The 23,315-nt window shown below is 33.1% G+C and overlaps 4 protein-coding genes across 14 annotated transcripts; 2 read left to right on the plus strand and 2 right to left on the minus strand.

Annotated features, from left to right (window-relative positions):
- The first annotated feature begins 530 nt into the window (after positions 1-530).
- LOC107024262 (putative pentatricopeptide repeat-containing protein At4g17915) lies at positions 531-6,875 on the plus strand. 11 transcript variants are annotated; one of them, XM_015225208.2, is made up of 9 exons: positions 531-642; positions 1,600-1,641; positions 1,816-3,453; positions 3,773-3,919; positions 4,011-4,090; positions 4,508-4,629; positions 5,542-5,727; positions 5,802-5,900; positions 6,294-6,875. In XM_015225208.2, the coding sequence occupies exons 2-3, from the start codon at positions 1,626-1,628 to the stop codon at positions 3,006-3,008; spliced, it is 1,209 nt and encodes a 402-aa protein (XP_015080694.1). In that variant the 5' UTR covers positions 531-642; positions 1,600-1,625; the 3' UTR covers positions 3,009-3,453; positions 3,773-3,919; positions 4,011-4,090; positions 4,508-4,629; positions 5,542-5,727; positions 5,802-5,900; positions 6,294-6,875. The 11 variants fall into 11 exon arrangements, with proteins under 11 accessions (XP_015080694.1, XP_015080691.1, XP_027774530.1 ...); XM_015225205.2 differs by adding an exon at positions 3,576-3,650 and having other exon boundaries at positions 532-642; positions 1,600-3,453; XM_027918729.1 differs by having other exon boundaries at positions 532-642; positions 1,600-3,453; positions 6,294-6,458; positions 6,555-6,875.
- Positions 5,659-7,431, minus strand: LOC107024263. The gene is made up of 3 exons (XM_015225209.2): positions 6,968-7,431; positions 6,611-6,795; positions 5,659-5,840 (listed from the first exon to the last, which is right to left on the minus strand). The coding sequence occupies exons 1-3, from the start codon at positions 7,306-7,308 to the stop codon at positions 5,659-5,661; spliced, it is 708 nt and encodes a 235-aa protein (XP_015080695.2). The 5' UTR covers positions 7,309-7,431.
- A 4,268-nt stretch (positions 7,432-11,699) lies between these two features.
- LOC107026389 (aspartate aminotransferase, mitochondrial) lies at positions 11,700-16,016 on the plus strand. The gene is made up of 10 exons (XM_015227343.2): positions 11,700-11,990; positions 12,351-12,436; positions 13,544-13,750; positions 13,874-13,979; positions 14,101-14,205; positions 14,276-14,448; positions 15,010-15,169; positions 15,271-15,366; positions 15,461-15,555; positions 15,670-16,016. The coding sequence occupies exons 1-10, from the start codon at positions 11,814-11,816 to the stop codon at positions 15,740-15,742; spliced, it is 1,278 nt and encodes a 425-aa protein (XP_015082829.1). The 5' UTR covers positions 11,700-11,813; the 3' UTR covers positions 15,743-16,016.
- A 628-nt stretch (positions 16,017-16,644) lies between these two features.
- LOC107026341 (shaggy-related protein kinase eta-like) lies at positions 16,645-21,581 on the minus strand. Its single transcript, XM_015227274.2, has 12 exons — positions 21,297-21,581; positions 20,305-20,397; positions 20,087-20,146; positions 19,739-20,011; positions 19,588-19,662; positions 19,455-19,511; positions 18,837-18,977; positions 18,685-18,735; positions 18,506-18,601; positions 18,289-18,372; positions 18,089-18,190; positions 16,645-17,139 (listed from the first exon to the last, which is right to left on the minus strand). Exons 1-12 carry the CDS (start codon positions 21,477-21,479, stop codon positions 17,044-17,046), a joined length of 1,311 nt encoding a protein of 436 aa, XP_015082760.1. The 5' UTR covers positions 21,480-21,581; the 3' UTR covers positions 16,645-17,043.
- Positions 21,582-23,315: the final 1,734 nt, after the last annotated feature.

Genomic DNA, 23,315 nt, shown 5'->3' on the forward strand with positions numbered 1-23,315 from the left:
AATGGATAAATTTTAGGAATCACATAGTTTCAATATGAAATTTCAATCTATCGCTCTTTACTTTATAATTACATTAATCCCTTAAAAAGTAACACAAATCGGATATATATGTAGAGTATCTCGAATACATTATAACATAAATCGGATACACAATATGTAACTCAAATACATTAAAAACTAGCTCGTATACATTATAAAATAAATCAGATACAAAATATGTAGGTTACATACATTAAATACTGACTCGAATACATTAATATGTAACTCAGATACATTAAAAAAATAAAAGAATTTAAAGGTTTTTAAAAGTACATTGGAATATTGAAAATAATAAAAATATAAGACGTATATTTCAATAATTTTTCTAAAAAAAATACTCACAAAAATATAATACTTTAAAGTTCAAATTTATTATTGACCATTACATAAATACTTTTTTTTAGACACTTAAGTGGGTTAGTTTTGTAAACAATACGAGCTGAGAGAGAGAGCCCAAATGGACAATAACGCGGCCCAGCCCAAAAATGAAAAATGCTTACCATCATTACCCGAATTCAGAAACAGAAATCCACTGGTACTCCGTCGTATTGAAGTTTTCCGGTGGTGGTGTTGCTACCGGCAGAGTATTATTGTATATCCGAGGTGATTAACTGTTCGCTCATCTATCGATAATTAATTTTGTGAAGGTTAATGTTGTTTTACATTATTTTCATTTTGATTGTTGGCTCTAATCTTTTCTTTTTTTTTTCTCGAAAATTACTAGATTTCATTTTTTCCGGCAAATCATTGATGAATTGTATTGTTACTTCTAATTAGATATCCTACAATGGTTGTTAATTCATTTTTGTTTGTTTGTTCCTCGCTTTGTACAGAACGGACAATGGTTGAAAGGCTCATTTCGTTACTTGTGTTAGCTAATAATAGTAATGCAAAAGTTGTTATTCTTATCAAAATACAAGAAAAATCATAACTTTTATAATTCAAACTACATTATTGCTTTCTCCAAGTTCTGAATTTTTAAATAATTTGGCACTGTTTACATTCAAATGGACGATAAACTAATGCAATTGAGAAAAAGAAAGCACCACACTTGTGGTTTACTTGGAGCAGCACCAGTTTGGTGTTGTAAGTGGATTAATATAAAGGTAGATTGAGTTATAATTATCCTTGCTTATGTTGCTCCGACTCTCCAATAATGTGGTTGCACTCTTGTTGGATCCTTCAAAAGTGCATTATTTGGAAGGATCCGACATGCACTCGTTGGCATTTTTGAAGAGTCCGAGCAACGTAGAATTCCTCGCTGATAATGCATATGATTATTTTTTTCATCAATGAAAATCTTTAGTTCTGTGCCAATAGATGATTTCGTGTTTTGTGTTTTCATTTTGATGGATTTTAAGAACTTATAGAACTCCTAACAATTTACCAAGAAGAACAGATGGGGCTGCCTTTCATACAATGATTTGGTATTGCACTGTGCATGTCCATCTATGGATTTGAAGTTTTGAACTGAAAAATACTACTCTTTTGTATTTCCAAAAGGAAGAGTTGATATTTTTGAAAAGGATTTGCCTGATAGTTTGCTAAAAAATGATTCAGGTCACAGGTCTAAACTCCTGGATTAGATGTGGAGTATCAAAGGTAGACTTTCAACAAGGTTAATGAATATTTGTGTAGCATCTCTTTGTAAAGCGAAACAATTGGAGAAAGCTGAAGTTGTAATAGTTGATGGCATAAGAATTGGAGTACAACCAGATGTGGTCACTTATAATACACTGATTACCGCATATTGTCGCTTTGTTGGCATTGATGCAGGTTATTCCGTCCTTTATAGGATGAAAGAGGCTGGAATTTATCCTGATACTATTACATATAACTCTTTAATAGCTGGAGCTACCAGATATTGCATGATATCTCGATGTTTCGATCTGTTTGAAGAAATGCTTGAGATGAGTATTCTTCCTGATATTTGGAGTTACAATACATTAATGCATTGCTTCTTTAAATTGAGAAAGCCAGATGAAGCATACAGGGTTTTTCAGGATATTCTTTTGAAAAATATTTCTGTTCATCCAGCAACATTCAATATATTAATTAATGGTCTTTGTATGAATGGATATACAGAGAATGCCTTAATGTTATTTAGGAGTATAAAACGTCATGGATTTATTCCCCAATTAGCAACTTACAACATTCTTATTCATGGGCTGTGCAAGTCAGGACGGGGTAAAACTGCAAGAGAATTTCTCAACGAGCTGGTAGAATCAGGTCATATCCCCAATGCCATCACTTATACGACAGTAATGAAATGCTGCTTCAGATGTGAACAATTTGAAGAAGGCCTTAAGATCTTTGCAGAGATGAGAAGGAAAGGATATACATATGATGCCTTCGCTTACTGTACAGTTGCAAGTATGTTACTTAAAACTGGGAAGATGAATGAGGCCAACGAGTACCTGGGCTATATAATTACAAATGGTTTTGACCTTGATATGGTGTCTTTTAATACCATTGTTAATCTATATTGTAAGGAAGGTCAGCTGGATAATGCTTATAAATTGTTACACGAGGCAGAAAAAAAAGGGTTGGAGTCTGACAAGTACACCCACACTATCTTTATTGATGGCTTGTGCAGGACTGGTAATTTCAAGGAGGCCCAGCAACATTTGGACTATATGAGTATGATGGGTTTTGATTCTAACTTGGTTGCTTTGAATTCTTTTATTAACGGGTTGTGTAAAGCTGGTCACCTTGATCATGCTCTACGGATGTTTGAATCAATGGATGCCAAAGATTCTATTACTTACTCCACTATGGTGCATAGTCTTTGCAATGCCAGGAGATTCCGTGCAGCATCTAAGCTATTACTATCGTGTATAAGAGGCGGCATGAGAATTCTTAAATCAGATAAACGTGGTGTTATTGATGGCCTTCGTGGTTCTGGATATTCGCAAGAAGCAAAGAAGATCCAGTCTAAAATTCGATTGGCTAAGATACTGCAAAATTAATTAGGGATGATGTTCAACTTTGCCACCCAAGCGTTAACCTTGTTTAATTGCCTAAGGTTTTGCATTTTAAGTCTTTATGGAAGCTTTAAAACCTCAGGGATCATGCAACTGAGTATACAACCTACATTACCCAATTTTAAGTCAAGTTCTTAATCCTCTTGTAAGAGGCAAACACATGACACTGCTGTGAAGAGGTTGTGAATTCTATACCTTTCCTCGTCCAAAAGATAGTGATGACATGCTGTTGAAACTGTGAAGAGTTATTACAACAATAACAACAACATATACCTAATGGGGACCGGGCAGGGTAGATTGTATGCAAACCTTACCCCTACCTCATGGAGGTAGAGAGGAGGTTTCCGGAAGACCCTCGGATCAAGACTTATTATGCGGAAGTAAATGCATTCTTTATTACAGATGCGAAACAATTAGGTGGGCCAAAACTGTAAGTTATTTATACTTCCAGATAATCTCTGTCCACTTTTTCTTTTGTAATGTTTAGTATTGAATTTCAAAGCTAGATAGTAGAGTACAATCAGTTCAATTTAGGACTGCTCTTTTCTGCAGCATGTCATTCTGGGCTTTGAATCTGAAATCATTAAGCTGTCGTTTTTGGCTGAAGATAAATCAAAGGAGAGGATTGTACTGCTCTTTGTCCCTGAGTAGTTAGAAATAAAGTGTTCTTACATATTTGCGCCAGATTTATCTTTTCTGCTCTTTGAAGTTGTTTAAGATGTGTTGACTATAGCCAGTTCCTTTTTCAGGATCTTTTAAATGACCACAATTATTGGTTGCTATCAAATTTATTGATAATTGATGTTGTGGTATGCATATGATTACTTGCGGACTTTAATGTGGTTGCGCAATGGGTTACTACTTGAACAGAAGTTTGCCTATTGAAGCTTGAAGTTGTAAGTTCCCTACATCTACATCTTCATTTTCCGAATTGATCTTCATACCGGTTTCAGTTATGAATTTTTTCCTTGTCTGTCTCTATGACAGGAGACTGAGCAATTCAAAGATTTGGGACAAGTAAGATAGCTTCCAAAGCTTCTTCTATCAAATGCCATGAAATTAGTATGGTGAGTTTAAATTTATATTTTCTTTCTCGTTCACTTAGTTGAGCTTTCCTTGGTAGGAAAAGAAAGGACATTTATTTCTCTCAGATTTTGTTACTATATAGTAATTCTCCTTGACACCTGACATTTTGTTAATTTTCTCGGTAAGATAGCACTTTGCTATCTTGATTTGAGAAACTTATACACCTTGGAGTAAGCAAGTGTACAAGTATAAGTTACAATTTTTTTCCATATCAGGAAAGGAATTAGCAGCTAAATACAGTTAAAAGGGTCAGGTGTAATTTCCGCCTTCTTTTGTATTGCAATTTGCATGTCCTTTCCAAGCCAATGACTGAGTTTAGTAGTATTATATCAAAGCTTTTACATCCACTTACTCTCTAAGTTGATTCTTACATGCAACTTTGTCCTTAAATTTGCAAGAATGACGGTATTTGAGATTGAAAAGATTCAATAACACCAGGAAAGCCCAAGGCTTTAGGAAAAATTAGTGGGTTGGATCCACTTTAGTCACATTCAGTAGCAGCTTGCTGGCGTCCTTTCAGGTCAGTAACTCCTGCAATAGGCAGCTAGGTTACGTGAAACTTATTTTTTGGTTTTCCTGTCCTAATTGAAGGTGAGTGGAAAGTTTACCCTAATATGTCTTTTAAAAGCGTAGTATTACTTGTTGGAATATTAAGGGATAAAAGCAATAAAACACATTTCTATCTTCTTTGGCTAATTGCATCACTCTAGACTTGATATACCCGGAAAAGGTGTCTCTTGCGCAACTAAGTGCAGTATCCCTTCTCTCTTTCATCTACCTTTTACCTTTTGATGTTCTGTGTATGGTTTCACACTTTTGGCTATTCTCTGCTAAGCTTAAGTATAGAAAAGGTTCGGAAAAACACCTATCATTGGTTCTTTATTTGCCCCACATTTAGGGTTTTCAGTAATTTTGAAGGTTCGGAAGTAATTTTGGTTCTTTATATCATTGGTTCTTTATATGCCAGCTGTTAAATCGAAGGCCTAAATCCCAAAACATTAGTTAATTGGCTAATATTTCCATGTATATTTTCTTTGTTCTGTTTCACTTCCATGATCCTTTGCCTCTTAAGGTCCATGATCCTTTACCTCTTACGCTGCCTTTTTCAATATACGGTTCACATTATATCAAGCTGAATAGGCTTCTGAAGTCCTTAAACTCTTCCTGTCATTGTCTATATGAAATCGTGGATCTTAGGTTCAACTATTTACTGTTTGTGATTCTATTCCTGATATTGCCTTCTGCTCGTCTTTCCTTGAGTGTTCTTTTAATATGCTTGGATTAGATTCTTAGTATAAACTGTCCCTGTTTAGTTCACAAGGTAAGATGGCAGGAGGAGACATACGGCCGACTCATCTTTTTATCCTTTCTTTAGTGGTGGGGTGAGGAGTTATCAAGCTGATGCATCATCTCATCTTGTCTTTGGATGCAGAATGATCGTTAGAATGAGTCATTCTAAGGCCATTTTTATATCTAAATGGAAGGGATTATTGGTATTAATCATAGAGAAATTCATCCGAGGATGACTTAACTGAGATGACTCATCCTATCAGGCACAAATCAAACATGCACTTTGAGGTGGCAATTCGTAACCTGGGAACTTTGTGCTCTCTTTTAGGTACTCTCTGTTAAAATGTGTTCCACCATTCCTCCTGAGTTTAATTAATTTGCCTCTTATCATGCTTTTGCCAGTTCTAATAGACTCCTCTGAATCCAAGTGAAACCTAAGAGCTGTCAATGAAGCAGATTAAACAAATGAAGAGAGATGCTAGACTCCAGCCAGACCAAGAGGTGAGCTTCATTGTCGAAAATCTCAAGTTGCTTACAGCACTGGCTCAACCAAACTTCAGACCACAAATAGATCTTTTAGTTACAAAATCATACGACAGTTACTAAAATTCTCTTTTTTTGAAAAAAAAGAAAGAAAGAGAACGAATCATAATCTCCCTTTTTATATATTAAACTTCTATGATATGGTTTTTATCATTTTCCTGTTAGCCTCGGTGTCATCGCTTTTAGATGCAAAAGTTCGTCCTATTTTAGCACTAAAACTTCCATGATATACTGCTTAGTTGTTTCTCTGGTATTGCCTCGTCATTTACTTTTAGATGAAAAAAAGTTCTCTCTCCCTTAACACCATGACAGTGCTCAATAACTTGTGCTGCATCAACTTATTCTTTATAGGAAAAATTATGCAATTCATATATATGAATTGTTGCGGAAGGTGCATCAAGTTGGCTGTGTTGAAAATGACTGGAAGATTTCTGCCCATAATATATCGATGTGAATGACCACATCATGAGATTTGACTTTTGTCATACCAAAAACAGCTGTGAAACATTTCATTTGGTATGGCAAAATGAGTATAATTGACTAACAGTATTGTTCTATATATTACAACATGACAGAGAAATTTGAGAGTGTATTTTGTTATGGCAAATTAAGTCGGAAGAACCATGGGAGAGTGAAGGCAATGACGAAGCAAGCAAGCAGGAAATTACAGCAGGATTGTTGACATCTCCATCTACAATCATCGCGTGTTGCAGCTGAGGAACTGGTTAGATATGAACTTCTTCTGGCTTCTACTGCCCTTTGGTTCCATTCTATCACCATTATTCTGTTCTGTCTTTCTGCTAATGTTCTTGTTTCCACATTTTTTGCTGTCTTCCCACATATTTCACATGATCTGTAAAATCACAAGATAACACTGTTACATTCCTCACTATTCAATATGAATTCACTCTGTTCTAAGGTCGGTTTTATGAATTCTCAATGTTCACATAGATGTCCCCGTCAGTATATATAAGTTAAATCGTAGGCAAAGTATGAAGAACTTCAGAAATATAGAATGGTGTTACCTGTTGCCTCTCTGATTGAACCATGCTTCAGCACAATGGCGATGACAAACACCAAGTTCACCTTTACAATCACAACCAAGCTGCAAAATCTCTATAGATTCATCATTCAAATGACATATTCGACATACAATTTCTATTACTTGATTTTCATCAATACACTCTGTTTTTTTATCAATATCTATTACAACTTCAGCAGTTTTCTCCGTTTTTTCTCCACATTTAGTATCTAAATTGTCGCTCTCTTTAACTTCTTCGTGTGTTATCTCAGTTTCTTGAATTTCTGGATTATTTGAAAACTCCTCTGTTTTCGAGATTTCACTGTTTGCTGCAAATTCCTGCATAATTTGTAATTACTAATTTGTTTAGAGAAGAAATCTATCTTAGAAGGGAAATAAAGGAACAGAGAATAAAGAAAATGAATGGAAAAAGCATATCTTCTTTACAAAATGACGAACATACTTTGCTTCAAGTCGTTCTTTAGTATACAGGAAGCTTTATTTTAGTGGAGACTTTGTATCAATAGAATGTTTTGGTCGAACTTTTAAAATTTGCTTATTTTAAATTTTTCAAAAAATATTTATTTTTCGGAAGCAAATTGTATTTGATTAATTAATTTAACATTGTTTTATAATGTTAGAGCAACAATTTTGTAATTGATCAAAATTTCAAATACCCAGAAAAAATTTAATATTTCTTTCGATTTTTATTTTTGTAAAAAAAGAAAATAAACATAATTTCACTTTACAATTCATATTTGATTAGTAAATTTTTTTTTTTTTTTTTTTTTTTCCGCATGTTTGCCTACTCGTCAATCCTCATTGATAGCAATTATATTTTAGTGAAGTAAAGTTTGTTCCAAATGCTTGATTGATTTGATCATACACTTGTTCTTCTCTATTTTTGAACGAAGATAAGAGCGCAAGCTATTCTTAGTAATATACAATAATATTTTTGTATCTCTTTTTTTTGTGTTCAAGGATACAATGAATTTGGTGAATTTCTAGGATTTTTTTAATTAAAAAAACCATTAATATAATCGGGGAAATTATGCGGATAAATAAGTATATACTAGTTAATTAGCTAACATAGGTATAGGTCGAATAATTATCACTGGCAAGTCGCAACCTCTTTTTAATTATAATTACGTGCGATTCTCTTCCTCTCTCGTCTCTCTCCTCTCTTATACATATACTGATATACATATAAAATTATATGATAGATATACAAATAAAATTTGAATCTCTTCTCCCATTTTCAATCTCGTTCGCTTCTCTCCCCCCTCTATAAATATTATCGAAATTAGTTATTTCAAAATAAATAATAAAATGACAAAAATACCCTCTTGAGATCCCATTCTACTAAGTAAGAGTTGATATTTTGACAAGTCAATTTCTTTTTAGTAGAACAAATCAAATCTTCAATTCAATATGTAATTGGAAGCGCAATACAATATATAGGATAATTATTACGATTTCTTTCGATCTGAATTATTTTGTCATAATAAACTATATTATCTCACTTAACAGTTAACAGTCATAATTACACCTTGTTAAATTTTAAATTCCACACTAAACACTTATTTGACTTCCCAAATTTATTTGAAATACAAGAATCAATCAACTATATTATATTATTGAGTGTTTAATTAATTGATCAGTAATGTTTTTAGATTATCGTTTAACTTATTTCATAGGTAGGATATAAAAATCCACTAGAAATATTTAAACAATAAACAATTATATGCTTCATTAAATATTATTATCACATGAAGTTAAGGGTTCTTTAAATCATTTAGTGGAGGTGGCGATATCTCGTAGAATTAATTAAGGTGTGTGAAAATTGATTCGAACATCACAGTCACATTGATTTACGAGAGATGAAATTCAGATGAACCTCTCGTGATACCTTATCACCTTTTTAAACTCTCCAAAATCACAACCTTTCGTGATAATCAAAGGCTTAACAATGTTATTTTTGGGTGTCTTCTGTCCCTTCAATTCCTTATTGATCAAATGCAATTGCTAATTAACTGATTAGGGATAATATTTTACTAATTTATCTACCCTTTAGGGTCATAATAATTGTTGAACTTATGATTTATTTTAAGAGCCAAATAAGAATTTTGATTATGAATTTAATTCAAATACTTTTGGACGCATATTTCTTCATATAATTTTTATGCAGTTTTGATATTTAAAAAAATACTAATGTCTAAATTCATTTTAACCGTAAAATAACTTTAATTTTTAAAAGTGAAACTCAAAAGTTCTAGCCATCTATGATTGGGAACCTAAGTTCTAACCCTACAAGTTCCAGTCAACAGAAGTTGTTGTTTACGTTCCTATTTCAAATAAGACAAAATATCTCCGTGATTCAAATAATAATTAATTAATATAATAAAATTAAATTTTAAAAAAATTAAGAAAAAAAATATGTATGAGTCGCACCTAATTTAGGCGCTGCCCACTCACTCGGACAATGCTCTGAACACGAAAGTGTGCAGTTCCGCCCCCTTCTCCCATGCTGAGTCACAGGCAGCGCCTCGGAAAGCACGGGCGAGCCACATTAGGAAAATTAGGAAACTAATCGATTAATTAACAAAAGAAATATCTATGAAACAAATAGATTAAGTAAGGGTTCAAGGGATTCCGATGGGAAGGTAGTAAACGCTCTTCAAAATCTACATGTAAATCCCCGATAAATTCAATTTTTTTTCAAATTGAGGAGAAGATAAAAACAATATGTAAGTGTAATAAACATGTGATATATACAAATAATAAAATAAAAGAATAATATAAAAAACGATCTAAGATTTCCTAACGTCAATAACATACACAAAAATAAATATAATATTCAAACTTCATTCATATCGCTTCCTTGGAAATCAACTCAAGGGTACATGTAAATACACTTAAAATTGACGATAATTTTCTTCATCAGCTAATTATAATATAGTATATGAACTTAAACTAAATTCTCGTTATTTAAAATGAGGAGGCCTTTAAACGACTCGGACTTCTCCTCTCGTGTGCAATTTGAACATCTTTTTCCCAGTTCTAGTTGAATTTGGTCTTTTAAGATCATCTTTGTAGAATAAGTTTGTTGTGATTTGTCTTTAAAAAAAAAGGTATAATACATAAATATGTCCTTTAACTTGGCTTCAAATTATATTTATGTCCTTCAACTTTGGGTATGCACAAGTAGACACTTAAACTTGTATAAAATTGAACAAATAGACACACATATCCTACATGTCATTTTTGTTCTACGTGATGTCCTACATGTATTTTGTCATATAGGACTCGTGTTTATTTATTTAAAAGTTAGATAGTTAAAGTGTCTGTTTGTGCATTATGAAAATAGGAGGTCAAAGTTAAAATTTGAAGCTAAGTTTAAAATCTAATATATGTATTATGCCTAAAAAAAAAAAACTCTTGATCTAACACAATGCAGTAACCAAATTTGCACAAAATCACTGAAATTTTTTTTTAAAAAAATAATGCAAATCAATGTTAACCAAGATACTATCTTTGTTCACTTTTATTTTGCCTCGAAAAGCGTAACGCTGTGAAATTATTTTGATATGTCATCTGGTTTTTGTGGAATTATTTTAATTTTATCTTTTACCTTTTAATTGTGGGATTCAAATTGTTTTTTGTTTTGAATTGTGATTCTTCTTTTTTCTCTCAGTTTTATTCCACCAAGGTTTTATTTTGAACAAAGGAAAAAAGATTTCCTTTAATTCGTAAAAATAATATTTTTAATCATTAAATAACTAATAAGATATTAATAGTTAAATTTAAATAATAAAATAATGCTAGTGTAATACAAATTTTAGCAGATTGGGCAGATTATAGTTATAAGGGATGATTTCAAAATACAATATTACGTCTATCTCTCTTGTTTCTATTTACTTTTAACTACTTTTTAAATTTATTTAAGAGAAATATAAATTCTTGTTTCTATTTACTTCTAATCATTTTTTAAATTTATTTAAAATAAATATTAATCAATTTAGATTTGATTACTTTATCCTTTTTAATATTAATTTTCAATATTAATAAATATTATATAAAAAACAACTCATTTAATAAATACTTTAAAAATAAATCAGCATAAATATGTGTTTTTTATCTAACAAAAATCAAAGTCTTCATTCAAGCTGACTCATCATTTTCACCAAATATTAGCCCTTCTTCTCCATTTCCAATTCACGTAGATTTTTTCCCATAATAACCCATCATTTTCCGTCTACAATTTCTTCAAATAGAAAATAAAAATGAACTCCCAATTTGATAAGAACGATCAGATTTTGTTCTAAATAAACATTTTCACAAGCGAAGAAGAAACATAATCTACCGAAAAAAAGATAAATCGTTGAAAAACAGATCTAAACTTTCATATATAAGGATAAAATTGTCAAATCTAAAGTAATAATATTTATTTTAAATAGATTTAAAGAATGGTTACAAGAAAATGAAAATAAGAAATATAGACATAATATCGTAAATCATAAAAAGTGAGTTTTATAAGGCGAAATTTGAAATGACGTCTCTGAAATTATCCCTAATTATAATACCCAATTTCCTTTTGACTCTTTTGCCCCCTAACCTTTGAGCCAAAACAAAAAAGACACTGTCATATTTTTTTACTGTTTCGTCACAGCGTTACGCTTTTCGAGGCAAAAGCCATTAATAAACCATTCACTCACACTGACGGCTCGCTCAGTCCACACTACTCTTACGTCTCTTATTTATATAGTCCCATCTCTATCAACCGCCTCTACAAACACGCCATTTTCCTCTCCTATTTGGCCATTTCTCTATATCCTCTCTCCGTTCCGGCCATGGCGATCCGTGCCGCTATTTCCGGTCGTCACCTAAAATTTAGCTCGTCGTCGTTCGGAGCGCGATCCCTGTCGTCGTGGTGGCGAAATGTTGAACCGGCTCCTAAAGATCCTATCCTCGGCGTTACTGAAGCTTTTCTCGCCGATCCTAGTCCTGACAAAGTCAATGTTGGCGTTGTAAGTTCTCTGCTCTGTGCTTTGATTTGATTAGCTTTATTTTCTACCTTGCTTTCTCATTTTTTGTAATCATGGAGTTAGCTTCTTAATTTGGGAATTGTGTATGCTTAGCTCTTGTTTTGTTTTGTGTGAGTTAAGATTAATTGAATAGAAGTTTAACTGCTGTAAATCTTATAGTTAAACACATAAGTTGATATACTAGTGTAAAATAATCATCCGTTGGCGGAAAATGATGCAGAGGATTCACACAGTGGATCTCAATTGATTTGGATTTGAAATTCCTGTGTGATCTTATTACTTATGAGCTCGATCTAATTAAGCAAAAACAAATGAGTTTGTTTTTGTTGTTGTGATTTTAAGGGAGCTTACAGGGATGACAATGGAAAACCCGTGGTACTGGAGTGTGTTAGAGAAGCAGAGCGAAGGATCGCTGGTGGTTATAATATGTGAGTGAATCTCACCGTTTCTCTATTTTGTGAATTTGAATTTGTTGTTCACATTGAAAGGTCCTTTATTCATTATTTAAATTTGACTTCTGTTATTAAAATTTTGTTAAGTTTGAATGCATATATCATTGAAAAGTTATTGTAGGTGTATAGCAAAATGTAACAGTACAGATATTTGTCAATTACTACAAAATGTATATGAATTTATTAAAATTTTTAGCAGCAGCACCAATAATATTCATGTAACTGAAAAAAAAAATGATCAAACCTATATAGTTGATTTGGTTTTGATAAAACTGAATCAAACCGTGAATACGCCTACAGTGCTGACTGTTCTTTATTTTTCTTTTACTATAGCCACTGATTGTTGGTTATTGTGCATCAATGACTGTATGTGAGTGCATATTTGAATAATAAAGCATCTCTTTTTAGTATTCCATCCGTCAGTTCCACTGACCTGTTTGATTCTTTAGGTTTTCTTCCTTTCCTTCCGCATCTTGATGATATTTGTCCTTTCTATTCTCATTTTTTCTGCTATACGGATGGTGGAGATGGGTCCCTTCACCAATTCTATCTTAATACTTTTGCATAGCCTTTCTACCCAGATGGATTGTTTATATCAAATTTACTATTCCATAGTCTAATGGTGGCGTTTACTTTTGAAATGATCTGTTCTTGTTGTTTTACGAAGTTTGACTTAGATATGGAATACATTTTTATTTGACATGTATATTTTATTCATTGTGATAGAAGAATAATTTAAATAACGAGTGACTTTTTTTTAATGGTTTTGTAAATTGAAAGTTTAAATGAATTGACTTCATAAACTGAAAACTACTTCTGTCAAACATTTTGTAGTGTCCTTAAGTAAAAAGTATTATGCAACTTCTCTATGTAAATCAGTAAATATTCTGATTTTGTCCTCATTCTTTAGAAATCTATTGGATTAATTGACACGGAGTAAAATGCTTTATGTGGAAACATGGCAATGAATTTGAAAGTAAGAATCAAAATGTTTTCAGCATTGCTAAAAAAAGGCCAGGGTGGTTTATGTGGATATCTTTTATTTCAGTAATGTGCTTACGTGGACAATTCATCATTTACCAGGGAATATCTTCCTATGGGAGGTAGTGTCAACATGATCCAGGAGTCGCTGAAGTTAGCCTATGGAGAGAACTCAGACTTGATAAAAGATAAACGCATTGCTGCAATTCAAGCATTATCTGGAACAGGCGCATGCAGAATTTTTGCGGACTTCCAAAAGCGCTTTTGTCCTGATTCACAGATTTATATTCCTGTTCCTACATGGTCTAAGTAAGTACATTTGATGCATCATTGTAGCTTCTTGATTGTTTTTTGCACAGTAAAACATTAGTTTGTGAATGGCTTCATAAATTTCTGATGTCGTGATATTTACTAATATGAGATTCTTGACAGTCATCATAACATTTGGAGAGATGCTCACGTCCCTGAGAAAACATATCACTATTATCACGCTGAATCAAAGGGCTTGGACTTTGCTGCAATGATGGATGATATAAAGGTATGAAAACACACAGTTGAGATGTTTTTTTTAATGCTTTGGTTCTACTGTTTCATGATATGGTGTTTTTCCTCAGATTGCCATTATTTATCCTGACCTATTACAACTTTCTTTTACATAGAATGCCCCAAAAGGATCATTCTTTCTGCTTCATGCTTGTGCTCATAACCCTACTGGGGTGGATCCGACAGAGGAACAATGGAGGGAGATCTCGCACCAGTTCAAGGTAATGACTTGTATATTTTTATCCTCTTTCTTGTCATAAGTCTCATATTGAATTATTGCACTGGTTCTAGGTGAAGGGACATTTTGCTTTGTTTGACATGGCATATCAAGGATTTGCAAGTGGGTATCCAGAGAAGGATGCTAAGGCAATCAGGATATTTCTTGAGGATGGTCATCCGATAGCATGTGCCCAATCATATGCAAAAAATATGGGGCTATATGGTCAGAGAGTTGGTTGCCTAAGGTAAAATACTACTCCAAAGATATATTATTTGGCCTAGTTATATCTGGAAAAAAGGGGTAAGGCCTATTTAAATCTTGAGCCGAGGGTGTAACAGAAACAGACTCTCTATCTTCACTAGGTGTAGGGGTAAGGTTGTATAAGCACCACCCTTACCAAACTTCACTTGTGGGATTACACTGGGAACTGTTCTGTTAAGTTATAATCTGGAGAGTAATACTAATCTTTTATTAATCATAGTTGATCTATCTTTTAAAATTATCTTCTGATTCCAGAATCAGTAGTACTACCATCTTCATGTAGTTTCTAGATCTATTATTTTCTCTTTCGAATGAACAAAACTTCTGTTGAACTTCGTAAATACATTTAGTAATTGTCTTTATTATACCATATATCATATATTGTGTTATAATAAAACCTCATATTCATCTCTATATAGCGTGTACAAGTCTCTTACTAGTCAGAAAGGACTCCTGTCAAACACTGGTCTGATATTTTTAGTCAATAATTGATAAAGCTAAAAGACTTCCAATGTTTTTGCTGTGGTGCCTCAACTCGCTGCAGTGTTGTCTGTGAGGATGAAAAACAAGCAGTGGCAGTGAAAAGTCAGTTGCAGCAACTTGCCAGGCCCATGTACAGTAATCCACCTCTTCATGGTGCTCTTGTTGTTTCTACCATCCTTGGAGATCCAAACTTGAAAACTCTATGGCTCGGGGAAGTGAAGGTTAGTTAATGGTGCTCTGGCTGCTCTTTAGCTTGGTACTCGTTTTCAGAACATCATATGTTAAGCTTAAAATTTCAATGACTTAAAGAGTTTTTATCCAGGGCATGGCTGATCGTATCATCGGGATGAGAACTGCTTTAAGGGAAAATCTTGAGAAGTTGGGCTCACCTCTATCTTGGGAACACATAACCAACCAGGTATTTGAGATCAATGACTTCCTTCACTTTCTGTAGTAGTACGTAACTATAAGAATTCACCTATTGTCCCCTTAATGTTCGATACTTCCTACAGATTGGCATGTTCTGCTACAGTGGGATGACATCGGAACAAGTAGACCGATTGACAAAAGAGTATCACATCTACATGACTCGTAATGGTCGTATCAGGTATAATTATTGAGTCGTCAAGTTCAAGCTTGTAAGCACCTGTATTCATATGTACAAGTTTATATCTGATTATTTTTTTCCCAATCTGTTTCTTTTGCTTCTTGTATGGTGCAGTATGGCAGGAGTTACTACTGGAAATGTTGGTTACTTGGCAAACGCTATTCATGAGGTTACTAAATCTGCTTAAGCGTTAATATCATGGATTCAATAATCAGCTACATAAAGGCTGTGGAAATTCATTTTTTGTGATCGGAAAGATCACAACATGTTGTAAACTTGTAATAGTTGAGTTAAAACTATCGTACTGAGGGGAGGGGTAATAAATAGAGCCATTTTAAGGTGTAGAAGTCATTAGCAACGTTAAGGTGGAGTTGTAGTTATTTTAGGGTACATTGCAGACATTAATCATCTCTTGTGTCAAGTAGCTCCTGTTTTTCATATACAACAGCGTAGTTACATGATATTTATGCCAGCACTTTGAAGTATTGTTGCTGTTTTACAGCGTCATGGATGCCAACCATACTCATTACATATTTACATGTATTGAGCTAGCACAATATTTATTTTTAACTACATAGGAGTTCATCAAATATTCACTCTGTTGAGTTTTACTCCTCAAGAACGCAGTAGATAACTTAATCTACGATGTAGTTACATGTTTTCTTCTAAAATTATACAGAACGTACGTTTTTCTTCTGTATACTGGGCAAAATGGGAGTGACATCACAAGATGAGGGAAGTGAGACTGAAATTGTTCGAAAATGTGAAGAGAAGGTGGCGCTAGTATTAAATTATCATGAAGTCAGTTATTCTTCAATGTGTTTTATTTGTTGCTTTTATCTAGGTATTTTATTATTTATTTTCTTACAGTACTGCATCGGATACCTCACCAAGGTAGAAAGGTATGCATACAACCTACCTTTTTCCAAACCCCACTCATAGAATAAGGTATGTTGTACATTCTTTCTTAAAACCTTTGATTTCTATTGCTAATTTTGCTTTCATAATAAACAATCATGAAACGAGAGAGACAATTCAATGGATCCTTCAAAGGAGAAAAAAATTAAAACTAAGGTTGCACAGAAGAGATAATTCATATATGCCTTACATTAAAAAATAAAAATAGAGCTAAAAACAACTTGCATATAAATATAACTACAACCAAAAGCTACAAGTCCTAGTGCTCCAGAAGGTCTCTCTCAAGGAAATCTGCTTAACTAGACATTACAATATTTATCACTTTATACTCCTATCTGAAATCTTCTTATCAAAAACAATGTACAAAAGAGGCAACAGGTCTGCTATTAGCTAAAAGAGGACATAAGTAGAGACAGGATCACTTCTTGTAAGCCAAACAGCGGCTATATGCATACAACTTTTACATGCATGCATAGCCACTGGTTACGCCAAAATGCATGGTTACATTAATCCACAAGGACTCCCTATATATTTTCTCTGATACACCAACTCTATATTACATTAGTACAATTACGTCGCACCAGGAAATGGGAAATTCAAACCAAGTTGCCTCCACACATGCTCAGGGATCAGCTTGTTGACCAAATCAGGTGAAGTTCCAGTTAACTGCAAGTAACAGCCAGAACATAAACATTACTTTCATGATCCCTAACATCTTACATAAAGGGAAGTTTCGCCTCTGAATCAATTTAAGCAAGGTTCATATGCCAGCCTTACCACACAGAGTCCAATTGGTAATAATAACAATAAATATCTAATACAGCCTCATAACAACAGGGACCTTTGTAATTGGTCAATATATTTCTGACAGTAACTGAGAACCCAAATTACTGTCTAAAGATCGTGGAAGAAAAAGTCTAAAGATCTGCTAAATGTAGGGGAATGAGATTACTTTCTAAAACCACATTTTACTCGAGATGAAGTCTCATAACAGTCAATCACCAAATCAGTTCTATTAAATGGTTACACAATAATTGGAAACACAGTTAATATGATTGCTTGGATCCATGCACATGTAGACAATCTTTAAGTCTCACATTTTGAAGCGGCAGAAGGACAAAAGATTACGTGAGTGAGTGTTATTTGAGAGGGAAAAGACAATGGATTATCAAAAGCAACGGAAGAAAGAAGATAACCGACAAGACGCATGATGCATTTAAAGTACAAGAAAACAAGAAGAACACGAAGAAATCATGAACTAATATGTAACGCACCAATTTCTTGTATTATTCACTTTGAAAATCCTTCATCACAGAAGGATTTACTTTTAATAGTTTGTTTCTTGTATTTATCACTTCACAAGAGAACAAGATGTGCCGCTTCACCGGCAATACCTCCTTCCGTTTTCATTTATAACAAACATCCAAATAATGGATAAGGAAAAAAAATGCTCTAATCAATGAAAAAAATGTTCAGATGGGTGCATAGAGCTGCATAATCATAAATTCAACCAGTGAACCAACACTTACTAAACAACTCAAAAGATAACTTTCTCGATAATAGTTACAGAGAAACATAACAAAGTCAGTAAACTAAGAAGTTCCAAAAATTGTACCTCTTGTTTAAAGTTGAAAAGAGGTGGAAATGGACGTCCATTAGGGAGACGGGCATTGGGCTCACGAAGCTCATCAAAGAACGAATGTGCACATGCTTCTAGCTGCAAGGAGTAGAAGCAGGTAAATAGACTGATACAACAAACGGTTTTGTAGATGAAACAACATTAACGAATATCACTGGTAAAATGAGATAACTCACTGCAGTACAGCGAAGACTTGGTGAATATTGAAGAAGCCGTGAGGCAAGATCAATTGCTTCAGGAGGCATTCTTTTATGGAATACCTGAAACCATGAAAGTCTTTTAGCTCTCGTTTCAAATAAAACTGATTTCAGGGGTAGTTAACCTACACATATTTCAACAAGAAAATGATCTAGTGCAGAATAACTATCAGAATATCACAATAACAAACAATACCTTGTGCCAAGGATGAGCTTTTATCTGTGGGAATCTGAAATCTGTGTAGTTTGGGTTCATACATCGAATTTCTTCCCGAGTAGGAGTACCAAGGACCTGTGGCAAGGTTTCTCATTAGTAAAAAGAGATCCATGTAAAGTGTTGTCTGAGATTTACTACAATGAAATATAAAGACACACCTTGATGATCTCCACCAGTTGATCTACCGCATTTTCGCCAGGAAAGAGCGGCTGTCATAGTTTATAATTGATGAAAGCTCAATAAACTAACAATCTTCACTGAAATAATAGATGGAAATATCCACTTGCAAACAAAGATAAACAACACAAACCTGCCCCAGAAGAAGCTCAGCAAGGACACAGCCTGCTGACCAAATATCAATTGATGTTGTATACTCTGTGGCACCAAATATGAGTTCTGGAGCTCTGTAGTAGCGAGAGCAAATGTATGAAATATTTGCTTCACCATTTACCTGTGCGTCGAAAAGTTCATTAGTATCAAAATGAAATGCTTCAGTTTATGTTATGTGCTAAACAAATCTCCACGAGGAAAGAGCCATGCAAAAAAAAGAAAAAAAAATGCAAGGAAAAGTATTGCAGTTTTTGAGCAGAGAATTCAGAAATGCTAGAAAGTAGAAACTATTTCTGCTCTTGTTCCGACTGTCAAGAGTAATAATACATCCAAACTCGCATGTCAAAACCTAATTGTATTGGTTAAAAACTTCTCTTGTTCTGCAAACAAGAGATCTAAGAACCTGACAGCCAAGGGTAAAAAAAGTATCAAATGTTTATAAACTGAAATGTCTTCAGACAGTGCCTTAATCAGCACAAATTCGTGCAGTCAAGCACATGAAAAACAGACTACTATCATGACACTAAAGCACCTTCAAAGAAACTTTGCATAATGCAGCACTTATAAGGACGTAATAATTATGAAATAACAGACATACCAGGACTTTTGCACTTCCAAAATCACACAGCTTGACTTGATGAGTCAGAGGATCAACCTTAAAATGACATACAATAGAGATTTAGATTGATGTTCGCATACAATAGGAATGAAGTGGACTCCTGTTCACATACCAAAAGATTTTGAGGTTTCACATCTCTATGGCAAATCCTTGGAACATTATGAATGTAAGCCAGCCCTCTGAATATCTGACAGTAACAACTTATCAGAATCACATAATATCCAATTGCAGAAGAGGTATAAAGAGAAAGGAGATATGCAAACCTGATACATGTAAAGTTTGACATATATGAGTGGCATCCTTTGATTTGAATTGCTATAGTGCTTTAAAACCTTGTATAAACTTTCAGGGACATAATCCATGACCAAATTAAGAAAAAGCTCATCTCTACTAGTCGTGGAAAAGAAGCAGTGCTTTAGAGTAATGACATTTGGGTGATCCATCAAGCGCATCAGTTGTAGTTCACGATTTTTATACCGTTTGTCCTGTAAAACCTTCTTTATGGCCACAGTCTCTCCAGTTTCCAAGCATTTTGCCTAGAGACAACAACATCAGGTCTTGCAACGTAGAAGAAGACTGCTGCAAATTTACAATAAAATCAGCTCACAAACCTGAAACACTATCCCAAAGGACCCTGTACCGACAACTCGCTCTGCCATATAACTGATGGTCTGCAGAAAAAGATCACATCAGATTCTGTTACTTAATACTCCCACAAGTCACGACCATTGACGCCAGTGATCAGAATCATAATATCTAAGAACCAAGAAATTACAAAACATTGAATCTCCAAAATAAACAAAGAAACTGATATATATCAGGCACACACCCTTTTTGGTTCTCCATTCTTGCCTCCAATGGTGGTGGAAATTATGTGACCAGTGACGGCACCATTACCCTCAACAACAGCAGCTGACATTTCCTACAATGCAAACCAAGCAAGGTTAATTGCAGTGCCAAAAAGAACTCCATCTCGTTTAGAAAATAGTAAGAAGCTCAACTTACCATAACCTGTCAGAGGACCTTACAGGTTGTTCAACAAAAATAGAAAAGCAGCGAATGGCACTTAAATAGGCTTTAAGAAAGCATCAAATAATAGAGACTTGTAACTAAGACAAAAACAGTACTAAAGGAGAATCAGCCATCACAATTCACATGAAGCAAACCCAATAAAAGATTGAAGCACAATTTACCTAAAGATGAAGAAAAGCAGCTAAATAGCTTTTTCTGAAAGAGGGACTTGCAAGCTACCTAATCAACTCAAGAAAACCTGTCCCTTGTAATCCCAGATACACAAAGTAGATAACAGGATAAAGAAGTCACTACTCCACAAAAGAATCACATGGATCTAACTCTATACATGCAATCTATACCCCCACAATCAGCTACAGTAGAAACTCCAGATAGAACAAACACAAGCAAACAAAGAATCATTTTCTGGTAAATTAAACTAAAAGCCAGAAGCAGAAGCTACTCAAAAATAAATTCAATTTAAAATCTTAAGAGCTACAACAAAAATGTCAAAAAAAAAGGAAATCAAAACTAAAAACACCTCATACTCAAAGTCCACCTGAAAACTTCAAATATAGAGCGAAGAACACCTCACTGAAGCAACAAGCTCAAAAAAATTGCCTAGCCGGAAAATTCTCCGGCGAACTTTCCGATACCGGAGAAGAAATGAACACAAAGAGATCGAGCTAGATCGAAGCACAACGAACAAAAACCGATACTGTCAAACTTCATCAGCATATAGAATTGAAGTAGAACAAGAGTGTGCGACTCTTTAGTAATAGTCGGAGAACATTAAAGTAGTAGAACTACCTTTTCGGATTCCATTTCCGGTCGTGCTCCGGCGTTCCTTACTGCAGCTCCTCCTCCTCCTCCTAGTTCAGGATTCAAAGGCTGTTGCTGCTGCTGCACCAGCTGCGGCGGCGGCTGAAGGTGGTGGTGATGGTGATTTTCCGGCGGATTATGGTGCTGAGGTCCCAGCGGTATCGAGGCCATGTGCTCTCTTCTCCTCTGCTACTCTTCACTCTTTTTCTTACTTCTCTACTAAAATTAATAATTGCTTTATTTTTTTTTTCTCTCAACCCCACTACTATTTTCTCTCTATCACCAAATATTTGTATTATATATATATCCAAATATTTTGTCCCGTTCATATTATTTATCGTATTTCTCTATTATATATAGGATATAAATATAATTGGAATGAATGTTTAACTATTTTATACTCGTATGTTTATATGGATAAAACATACTTATAAAAGAATTTTGTATATTATTTGGATAAATATTATCGAATATGGATATAGAGATAAGTGGGTGGGTGGTGGGAATAAAGAGTACAAGGGTAAAATTAAAATGAGGTGTGTTGGATAATAGCATGTCATAATTAACGTAAAATGTCATTTATAAAACCTAGCTTGTTTCGTTACTTAGAGAAGTCATGTTTTAATCAATCTAATATGAAAATATTGAAAAAAAGAAAATCTTCCAACAAATATTATAAAAGGTGGGGGTAAAAATAATATTATGGATAGATGAGATAAATTAAAATAAGATACGTTAAATAGTGAAAGAACACAATTAATATAAAATGTCATTATATTAATTGTAGAATATATTTTGACTACATTTATTAGAGAGTATTTTTTTCTAGAAAAATCATGTATCAAAATATTTGACCAATAAAACATGCTAAAATTAAAAAAAAAAATTGGAGAATACATTTCTTTTTCATATCAAACACAACCATAATTTATGTTTATTGTATATTTCTCGTGGGTTTTAAATAAATTTTACCCCCTTTCATTGTTGTTAAGTTATTTAAATTTCATTTTTTCAACAGATATCATAAAAAAGGATTAATGTAAAGTAGCAATACAAATATTCTATTCGCTTCTTAAAACTTTAACAAAACTCGAATTAATTTAAATCATAATTATAATAAAAATATTTTAAAAATTACAAATCACCAATGAACATTAACAAAAGTCATATTCGTTATAATTTTTTCTAACGTAATCATTTAAGCATGCGTTATATTTATCCCCTTTTAATGTTTTAATTAAGGTTCCCTCGTATAATATATACTTTTATATATATATATATCTATTGAATTTTAGACGTCATTAGAGCACTCATCAACTTTTGTGGTACATATATTAATGCATATAGTACAATAATCTTTTTAAAGTTTTTAGCTTTTTTGACTAACAATAGTAATAATTATTCACCTTTTTTATATAATAAAAAGATAATTTGCTCTTTTGTTTGGCAGTGGCTGCACACTTTTTTAGCTTTTCAATATTTCAACTCCAATCATTTAATAGCACTATGCTAATAGTTTATCCCTAAAAATAATATAGGAAAATTGAGTAAATATATATTTCGTTAATGATTAATTGTCATGATTTTCTTTTTTAGAATCAAATTATAAGAATTTTGATCAATACTTTATGATGTATATATTTATCATATTGATATGCAAAAAATTGCAATTTATAATATTTTTTGTATAATTTTTAAATATTTTTTTTTTAAAAAATATCAAATTAATGTAATCTAATTTAATTTTAAAAATTAGTCAAATTGACTTCCAAAAAGTATAACATAACAATTAAAAATGCACAGAAAGAGTATATTATATAAAATATATAATTTATCTATACACCCGTATATATATATTTATGATCCGAAAGTATTAAATTTAGTTTCCAAAAAATATATTAGGTAGCAAAAAGTCTTATTGCAACATCTTTAAATATACTTTTTTTTTTCAATCATAATTTATGTTTCCTATTTTTTATTTTGGATTGTACAAATATTTTTTAAGAA

The sequence above is a fragment of the Solanum pennellii genome, chromosome 7 (genome assembly GCF_001406875.1).
Source record: "Solanum pennellii chromosome 7, SPENNV200".
Lineage (NCBI taxonomy): Eukaryota > Viridiplantae > Streptophyta > Magnoliopsida > Solanales > Solanaceae > Solanum > Solanum pennellii.